The sequence below is a fragment of the Perna viridis genome, chromosome 10 (genome assembly GCF_037379345.1).
Source record: "Perna viridis isolate PV_CMFRI_1.1 ecotype Kerala chromosome 10, ASM3737934v1, whole genome shotgun sequence".
Taxonomy (NCBI): Eukaryota; Metazoa; Mollusca; class Bivalvia; order Mytilida; family Mytilidae; genus Perna; species Perna viridis.
The window spans coordinates 27345114-27355428 of NC_142454.1; the positions used below are offsets into that span (position 1 = coordinate 27345114).

At 34.0% G+C, this 10315-nt stretch overlaps 1 protein-coding gene across 2 annotated transcripts; it reads left to right on the forward strand.

The window, feature by feature from the left end:
- The first annotated feature begins 3466 nt into the window (after positions 1–3466).
- Positions 3467–9583, forward strand: LOC148605206 (LIM/homeobox protein Lhx6-like). 2 transcript variants are annotated; one of them, XM_088550012.1, is made up of 5 exons: positions 3467–3643; positions 5829–6001; positions 7334–7548; positions 8757–9023; positions 9388–9583. In XM_088550012.1, the coding sequence occupies exons 1-5, from the start codon at positions 3536–3538 to the stop codon at positions 9453–9455; spliced, it is 831 nt and encodes a 276-aa protein (XP_088406138.1). In that variant the 5' UTR covers positions 3467–3535; the 3' UTR covers positions 9456–9583. The 2 variants fall into 2 exon arrangements, with proteins under 2 accessions (XP_088406138.1, XP_088406139.1); XM_088550013.1 differs by lacking the exon at positions 3467–3643 and adding an exon at positions 4330–4546.
- Positions 9584–10315: the final 732 nt, after the last annotated feature.

A 10315-nucleotide genomic window follows, 5' to 3' on the forward strand; every position in this document is an offset into this window, starting at 1 on the left:
AATGAAACAACAGATAAATACATCGAATATCCAATTCTCCTTCATGGAATAGCTCAGCATACAATATATAGACACTATGAGTTATCCTTTTAAAGAACGCTTGCCTAGACATTGCTCTGTTCATAAGAGATTTGTGGTAAGTTTACAGATGAAAAAGGGTGGAGTAGCACCAATAGGCTCAATTGGTTCTAATGTATACCCATGGAAAAAAGAGAAATCAATGGAACAAATATTCTAGTGGAAATCAAAATAATGTAATCCAGGGAAAAAAACAGACATGGAAAATAGACACAACAAATAACATAAAATAACCAGCATAATACATACAAAGTAACAAAAGTAAATGGGCAACTCGGACTCCACTAAAAACAGGGAGCTTCATGTGACCAGGTGCACCGGTTTGGGTAAATGTCCCTAAAAATGAAGTCGAAAAAAGACGAAAAGCAAATCGAACAATTACACCAAGGTGGGTCGTTAGCAAATGACGTTCCGATTAGAGTTACCGTTTATGCTGCTTTTAGACCAACCGTACTTTCATTTATAATATATGAAGATGATACGTAAAATTATTAACCTTGTGTCAATTTAGCATGCGTATTATATAGAGAGATTCACCATCCGTAGAGAGTAAATTTGTAAAAATTACGGCGAAATTGTAATGGTAAACACATGTGTTGTCATTAAGATAATGATTTATAAGGTTGTGGTCCAACTGAACAACGTGTATGTGCTGTAAAAGAGTACCACACTTCAAGAGCTTCTTTTGATTTCTAATTTGTAACACGTCTTTTATAATAATGTTACATGTGTATATATAGTCGGGCTGCGTTTTGGAAGTTGAAGCAAGACCCTATGAGACTGTATTAAAAAATATATATATTTATTTCCTACGGCTATAGTGTATTTGACATGATTATCATCTCGGTAGTTTTTCTCACAATGCGGCATCATAATACCTTTTCTCTGTATTTCTTGCACGCAAACAGCTACGAACGAATCGACAGAAAACTTACACACATACACACAATCGGGGAAGGTTGGCAGTACATTTGTCTTTCTTCATTAAAAAAATATCCAAGGTTACTCTTCACCTCTCGAATATGGTCTATGACTGTAGGGATCACTCCCACCAGCATTGGTCTCAAAGGAGGTGAGGCTAATAAAAACTGGAAATCGTTGTCAGCGCGTCCCTTCCAGTCCCCCCTTTCGGAATGCACCACTGATTAGTATTACGTAAACTATGTCTCTTGTTTGATTTCACTGACTGTAGTACATACATGTATGTCATGTTATTAAACATAATCTTAATCCTAACGTATATCTGGTATGACACTGTATTCAAATGGAGTGACAAAAACATATTTTTCACATGTAGCTGATAATACAAATTGTGTGTGAAAAGCAGCAATATCTTTAAATGCATAAATATATGAGCTGCTCCTTATTTATAACGAATATTTTTTTTAAAGCCTATTAGACAGAATAGGGGTATTTTACTCGTTATGATGGCGTTTTCTATGACATTTGATACAACTGTACATTACTGTCCATTTAAATAAAAAAGATTAACTTTGCACGAACTAACTTCAGAAACTAAGACGCTCGAGGGCACATTGAAAGAGAGTAGTGTAGAGTTTTGAGTAGTCTGCAGATAAAATAAATCTCTCATTACAGTTTGAGCACAGCGAGATTCTGATCGAATTAATGCATGGTGACCAACCGATCCACCACAGCAACGATGTATCATCGATTTTCTTTCATGCTATCCTTGCTTTTTCTCCAACTCAATCCCTGGTGACAAGATCTTACAACAATTATCTGTCTCTGTAAGTTGGTCTAAGGCTCGAATGACTTCTGGTGCCAGCTACATGCTTTTAGCTGCATGATAGCTACACTAAAACGTAAAATATAGTAAGATAAAAGAAATTTCGTTTTACGTTTACCTCTAATGCCTTTATAATAATAATCAAAAACTTAGGCAGTTTTTTATTACTCAGCAATACAATTTAATATTTCCATAAGTGTATATTTATAAATTAAGTCATCAGCTTTGATTTCACGCGAAAAAAATATCACCCAACAAGAAACCCCGACCCCTTCCCCACCCACCCCGTTTATGAGACAAAAACTTGCGGTATGTGTCGTAAAGCAAAAAGATAATCGAAGTGCATTGAAGAAGAAAAAGCAATGCTTTTTACTAGTATTTTCAATTTTAGCGTTATCTCTCTTCATACACAAAAAATCAAATAAATTATGCTCATCATCGTTGTTTGTATTTGCGTTAGACATATATTACGACTTTTGAAAATTTAAAAAAAAAACTCTTTTTTTTGTAAAAGATTCACCATTATCCATCCACCAAAAATTCCTTAAGATAATTTTGTTTATATACATCATTAAACAAATTAACATAACAAGACACAGTGGGTGAAGAATATTTATTCTAAAATCCATCTTAAAACTATAGATTTGTTTTAGAAAATATATGTCCTAATGAAGTTATAATTGGGAAATTTAAGAAAAAAGGGTGGTGTTCTCGAAGCTACTTTTATCTTAAGGTTAAGACGCTTGGACCTTCACTTGCCTATACTTAGGTCTATTATTTTTTCCAGAGAATGTCAATTTTAAACTGGAATATGTAACTCATGTTTCACAATACGATGACTCTTGAAATTCAGCTTTTTTTTTCAAAACATAGTTTTCTATTTTAAAGTACTTTTCTGTCATATTTGGCTGTGCTTCTTATTTTTCTTCTGTCAAAACTTCAAAGTTTTCCTTGTTTAGTGTGACCGGCGTTTACTTTGATTTGATGAGATCTGATAAAATTCTATTACAAAATTATTGTTGTTCATTCTTTTTTTTCACTCTGAAATCTCGATCAGTGGAGATAATATTAAAAAAATAAAAGAAAACAAAACATGTATAAATTTGTCAACCACAATTGAATAATACATTTAAAGTGGTATTTGGCAGCGCTACAAAACCGGAAAAGAAATCATCACGGGCATGTATGTGAGGGTTTGTATTGCATATATACAATGTACAATAAATTCCATAATATAGATGCAAGTTTGTTTGTTTGGTTTTTTTTTAAAGGCAGAAAAAAGATTACCCTAAAAATATTATAGGTCTCTGGTTTTACATCCTCCAAAAATATTGATCAGACTATTTTTTTTATGGGATTATTTTTTTTTAAATGTATAAAATGGGATTATTAGGAAAAAACACCCATTTTCATATCTGTCTTATATTACGTAAAATAAACTGTGTTAAGCAGGAACATGCTTGTATATTTCACACATCTCTACACAACAAATAAACAATGCCATATTTGACATCGAATACGCATGGCTTGCGTGACCCCTGGGTCGATCTGTCAGATGGTATGAACGAATACCCGACACACGTGCCAAATCAACCGTGACTACTGAACAATACTTATCAATAACCGAGGCACGCGTTATTCATTCAGAACTTGAACTCGGAGAGAGGAGAGCTCGCACATGTAAAAAAAAATTGTACAAAAAACTGCACAATGAAGTTGCATACGCATATTTTTGAAGATTCTGGAAATTTTACACTTTCGGACGAAGACTCGAATTCCCTGGACCATTACCCGTTTTCAATAGCAGCACTTTTAAAGGTAATTACAGTTGATTTATTGTTCAAATATCCTTCCTTTATTTTCATGAAAAGCTGTATTGATTTTTTTTCTACTTTCATCGTGCTATGTTTTCCGATGACTCTTATACATTAATGGAACTCACCTGTTTGTATGAATTATTAATTATGTCAATAAACCATTATCTCTGTTAGAGAGGAAGTTTCACACCTGAACGAACAAAAGATGGAAATAATGAACGACTGGACCATCTGCCCACTAAGCAACACCGTTATTTTTCATTCGAAGTAACGTTGATATTAAATTTAAACGTGGAATTGAAATTTGGTTATAGGAGAGAACATGAAAAAGTATCGTTTACCACAAAAACAAAAATTAAAAAATATATATATATATATTTAATTCATAATCCGATTTAATTTGTAAAACTGTTTTGTAGTAAATACGTGTACATGTATGCCACAACATAGGTGGTATCACAAACCAAAATCATCGCAAAACTGCGAAAAATATAATATCATTGAATACGCAAATTTATGATAAGTCATGTTAATAGAATGTATGATTGTTTATTTTGATCGAATATAATCCATTTATCACGCGACTAAGAGAGGATTAAATAACTAATGTTTATTCCTGAAATTCCATAGAAGAGTACACACATGCACAGCACGCGTACATTTCACACACGGAGGCGCATGTTATGAGTCTGTAAATCCAGATGCTAAGCAAACGGTCTGCATTACGTCACGAACACTGCATCAGTAAACACAATTCGCTGTTCGGATAAACAGATCCCCCGGGGAATTCAGATAAGGACTAAAAAACACACCGTGGAATCTTGCTGCGAATTCAATATGTGTTAATTATCTACTACTATATTCAAATTAGTGATCGTAGCGATAAATCGATGCCAAAATAATGGTAAGAATTAAGTTGCATGTTGATGTTGTGATTCCTGTAATTATCGGTATAATTATCGTCAATTTTGGTATATTTGAGAATTTTAATATTTTGATGTGATTTTTTTTCTTTGTTTACCATTTATTTAGGTTATTTGGAATAGCACACGTACTATCATGGATCGATTACCACACGTGTTTTGTATTAGATGTGAAGAAGGCATCATGTTCATCTCGTAGAAATCAATAACAAGCAAGCTTAGAGTTCTGTGTTTGGTCAGATGTGAAATAAATAAAAGACTTTGGGAAAATTTCATGTATTTTTATACGCTTTTTGTTTTCATTGAAATTTTCTAAATCATAGATTTCCTGGAATTGAAACCAATATACAAGAGACTGAACGGAAAAAAGACGTTTTTTTATGTATTTGATATATTATCATAAAACTGAGATTCTTAGAGGAAGTTATTTTTGCAGAAGACGTTTTTTAGATGATTTGTATATTTTTATTTCTTGAATTCCTTGGTTATTTCGTTGTGAAAACTAATTGTAAGCACCTGTTGCTTTCAATTATTTTAAGTGCTACTTCAAACTTTTCAGAAGTTTTACACATGCTTACACTGTTATAACAAAGATGAATAATAAAAGGCAAAGCTCACACTTTTATTTTTTTTATGTTCATTTTTTACAGTAGTAGTGGAGATAAACTTCCTGTCAATTTTAATATACAAAATCTAGGCACTAAGAAAATCGCCAGCAGGTTATTATTGTCGCCAGATCAAATAAAAAAAATCGCAATTTGCAACATTGGCGAAGTCCAGCGCGATCCCTGAGCGATACATATATGGCCAATACATAAAACGAAGCGTTTATTATCAGATAAAAAACATTAAAATGCATCTTGAACAAAAATGTCCTTTGATCACTTCAAAAAAACTCGGAATGTGGTTATAAATCACAGGCGCTTATGTACAAATAATTGGAAGATTGTCGGGCAATGGCAGTCCCACCATAATTTTCTATATATCGTAGACATTTCTAATGGGATTGCCTGGCATTGCCCGACGTTCTTCCAGTTATCTCTCTACACAGGCGCCTGTGGTTTACTAGTGGGATTGCCTTTGCCCTACGGTCTTCTACAAGGGCCTATCTCTTGAAATGGGGAGCTTCAACCCCGAGTTGAACGTTTGTTGTACAGGAACTTTAGAACTCTGAACCCTGACCCAAGTTTTTGAAACTCAATACTGCAGATGGGATACGGTACTTCAATTCGAACACTCCTCTTATTTATTTTCTATTTTCAGACTGAGAGAGACATATGTTATGGTTGCGGTGACCTGATAATTGATCGCCACCTCCTCAAAGTGAATGATCGGCATTGGCATGTGCATTGTTTGCGATGTTCCATCTGCCAAACTGGACTGGATCGCGATACCTCATGTTATATCAAAGATGGAAACGTGTTCTGCAAAAATGAGTAAGTTCAGAAAGATACATACCGATGTACACGTGACCTACTTTGATACAAGTGCGATCAAAGAATGCTATGGATTAGGACCTTTTTTTTAGAAATATTTGAGAATTGTAACTAATAACTAAATATATTATCTCGTATATAGAACTTTGGTTCGATTTACGCAGAATAAACCGCGAGGTTACGTTATGCGTGAATCGTACCAATGTTATTTATACAAAATAATTTATTTAGATATTAGTTGCATTCCTTATAATTTAATATTTTGGCAAAACTAATTATAAATTCATATTAATTTATTCCAATACACACGCTTTTTTCAGACAGAATAATTATTATTGGTAGAAGTAGAGCCGTTAAAAGGGGCGCGGCTTAAAGTTCATGACCTTGTTTATTGATCAAGTGATACATATGTAGAAAAATCTTTTCTTACAGTTAAAAAATGGTCATTTACATTATATTATATTGACTTCATGAAGTTCTCAAAGCTCTAGAATTTTCTATGATATAATGTAATTTATTATTATTATTATATATGTTGCATAGTTCTACTACTGCTACTACATGCATGTTAACTTGTGCTGTTGTCGTGTTTTATACAGCTGTACATACATATACATATAGCAGTGTTTCTCACTTCAGTGTGAAAAAGATCATGTTCTAATCGGTCCAACTTGATTCTTCGCACATTTTGTTCAAGTTTCAAACGTGTCTCCGTGTGATAATTTAATATGAGCCGTTAGATCGCCTATTTCAAGTATACCCAGAGGCGGATCCTGGATTTCAGGTTGGGGCATAAATAGAATTAAAGGTCGAGTGAAACAAACCAAGAAACTTTTATGCTCAGAATTTTGCAACCTAAAAAATAATATTTTAAAGAGAATGCGTATGACTGGTCCTCCCCTATGAATTTGCACCAGATGCTGGATAATTTTCTGCATTCATTCGCGGTAAGTTCGATTATCTATTCAAAATAGAATACTGAAAAAAAAAGTATTTTAAAATTCATATACGTGTACGACTAAACTAGTGTACACCTAGAACATAAGCACAATGTACATGTATTGCTTGCCTTTGAATGCTTGCTGGTTACAGAGGTGGATCCACTTTTTTTGTGAAAAATCAAGATTTCATGCAAAAGTTTTTTTCCCCATTTTTAAGGATGGAGGCGTACGCCGGCCCCTCTATGAATCTGCTTCTGGGTTTATGTCAACAAGCACGTGCACACCTTCATAATAAGTATATTTCGCCGGTATTCGCATGATCTTCATTTGTACACCAGCATACTTGAGATAGATGTAACATTGTTTTTATTTCGGTCAATTATTTTTCCAGAGAATTCAACCGGACAGAATGTGCTAACTGCCTTAAAACCATTCGAGGCGAAGACTGGGTCAGAAAGGCCAGGGACTTAATATATCACGTGGCTTGTTTTTATTGTGAAACTTGTGACAAACCATTATCAACCGGAGAAGAGTTCGGACTTCAGGGAAAAAGACTCTTGTGTAAACAACATTTCATTGAGTGTGTTGATGGTAATAGTTCTGATGGTAAGTTTCTTCCTTTGATGTATCTATAGCTATGTATTAATGGCTGGATATTTCAAGATTCTGACAGATATTTGTTTTATATCATAAGTTAGAAATACAGTTGCTATAAATTTAGAACTGACAGTGCTAAACTTTTTCGATACCATCTCATCAAATATTTCAACCTCACAGTGTTTTTGAAGTGTTGCGCAATTTTGTTTTTCTGTCTGAATAAGTGCATTGTATTATACACTGGTAGTCCCACATGTATGTATAAAGCATGTGTCTGTAACCGTTTTACTGATGAAGATAACACAAAAAGAAAAAAAACATCCGATAATGTCTTAACTTGAGATAATGGTTACTATAGACACTGTGAAGATCGATGGAAAAGCAAAACTAATAACTAAACTTTACGACAAACGCGATGATTTTTCATTCCGTATTGTCAACTTTTCTTTCATCTGTGGCAACATCCCTTCAGTACATGCGTAAGGCGTTTTCATATCACAACTCATACGTTATGTCAGAGCTTTTCGTAACTACACAAACTTTTTGAATCGTCCTAGACTTCTTAGAAATTAGTCTTCTGGTACAGTGTTATGTTGCTACATGATTGAAGTCATCACTACAGATGTTTTATGGTCGTCATCATGAACTCCTGGATCGTTACGATGTATTCACCTGCACTATGAAATCTGGTTTGTTCAACGTGTCATAGTTCTCCTTTCCTCTTTCGTCTACCCCAGACTATATATTTTATGGGCACTCGGCAGGTGTATCTAGAAGAGCAGAGGAGGCTTATCTTACCGATGCACCTGGTCCATGCTCTCAGTTTTAGTGGAGTCCAAGTTGCTTATTTACTTTTGTTATTTGTATGTATTATTTTGGTTATCTTATGTTCTTTGTTGTGTGTGTCTGTTTTACACGTTTGGTCTTACTCCTGGATTACATTGTTTTGATTTCCGCTAGAATCTTGGTTCCCTTGGTTACTCTTTAACTACATTGAGACTGGGCTTGATTGTTAGAAGTAGTAACAGTTTATATGTAGGTATATTTTTTTATTTGTTTTGTTTGTTTGTTTACTGATACAATGCATAATCTCAAATTATTGGCCACCGTCTCCTTTTTTTTGCACAATATCAATTTTCCAATGTGGTATACTTCGGCACTCCTGAATAGCCCTATCTGGAGATTGTGTTGTATTCAATTTAATACTTATTCTTCAGGTGCTAGTAGTATTCCAGAACCAGTACAAAGCACCAGTCCAACCAATGGATCACAACCAAGGGCCAAACGACCGCGTACGTGTTTTACCGAGGAGCAAATCCAAATTCTCCAGACGCACTTCCAAAGGGAGATAAATCCAGATTCTCAGGCGATGGAGAAAATAGCAAATAGAGCAGGCATTCATAAACGGGTGGCACAAGTGTGGTTCCAGAATGCGAGAGCCAGACAAAAGAAAGAAAAGGGAAAAAAGAAGGCTACTAAATTTGGTTAGTATATTTTAGAAAAAAAATATTTCTTTTGTTTGTAGCAATACACTAGACAAAACTTCTTCATTCTTGTTGACCCTTTTATAGAATAAGTAGGTATTTAATTTATATGAATATTAGGTCATTGTGCCCCTTGATAGATTAGAATAAAAAGTGTAGTCAGTGAGAAATAACCACCCTGCCGAATAAAAAAATCTATGGAAGTTTCTTTTAATTGTTAACCTGTCTTGGGCATTTTACTACAAATATATTAATTAGTTTACATTTTTTTGCTGATTTGCCGGATGAAAATTCTTAATTTTCTTTTCTTCAAGTGTCTTGGGATAGCCCAAAATATATTTATTGTCAATTTTTTTCTTTACAGTCCGCCCGCCTTCAACCAGCAGTTCTGATGGATGTAACAGTGATAGCCAACAGTCCTATTCGGAGTGACGTTCATAGTGCCAAAACCATTGTGTTTTTATTATTATTTTATCTGTATATAGTTTCTGTCTATTTATTTATTGGTTTTATTTTGTCAAAACGCCATTAAAGGACAAATAAACTCTTATTAACATGTACATACCATCATTTGAATTTTGAAGGCTTCAAATTCTACACATGTAGCTAAGCGTCTGCCTTCATTGTGTTTTTTCCGACGCAGTCGATAAAGTTTCGCTTTTTACCCTTCGACCTTATAGACGCCATATCATGGAAACGCAAGTCACCTGATCGCAATTCTGTGTCCCGATTGGCCAAATACTGATAACTTAAGTTACTTTCGAAAAAAACTATCGAAAATTAAAATTGTGTGCCATATGTTATTTTGGTGAATGTAATATAGAAAATTATAAGTAAAAAGAACAATTAAATTTTACTGCGTCGGCTATCTTTATTTTTACTTTATCCCTTAAACAGAGCCTATTCTATCTACGTCAATTAAAACGGCAATACATGCACTGCCATTTTGTTCAGGAAAGAAGGAGCTACACATCCCCGGTTTCTAAGATTGGTATTATTTATTTTTGCAATTACTTTTAATCAGGAAGTAACCATTAAATGCAAAGATTACATCATCTTACATTAAGATAATATGAGTAAACAAAAATTAAGCACTGAACATAATGCATAAAGAATTAATTACTGATTAAGAGTAAATAACTGAAGATAACTTCGGATCATCTCAGTATCAGCAAACTTAACATCAGAAGATTTGTTGTTTTTAGACTTCATTACCAAGACGGCATCATTCTGCCAAATAGTTGGTACGAATGATTGGAATACGTCTGATTTGGACGGATTGTTTTTCAGCA

Excerpts from the sequence above, each read along its gene's own strand:
- LOC148605206 (XM_088550012.1), top strand. The coding sequence starts at position 3,536 with ATGAAGTTGCATACGCATATTTTTGAAGATTCTGGAAATTTTACACTT. Across the intron at positions 6,002-7,333 it reads AACGTGTTCTGCAAAAATGA|AGAATTCAACCGGACAGAAT; the intron begins GTAAGTTCAGAA and ends TTATTTTTCCAG. Across the intron at positions 9,024-9,387 it reads AAAGAAGGCTACTAAATTTG|TCCGCCCGCCTTCAACCAGC; the intron begins GTTAGTATATTT and ends TTTTCTTTACAG.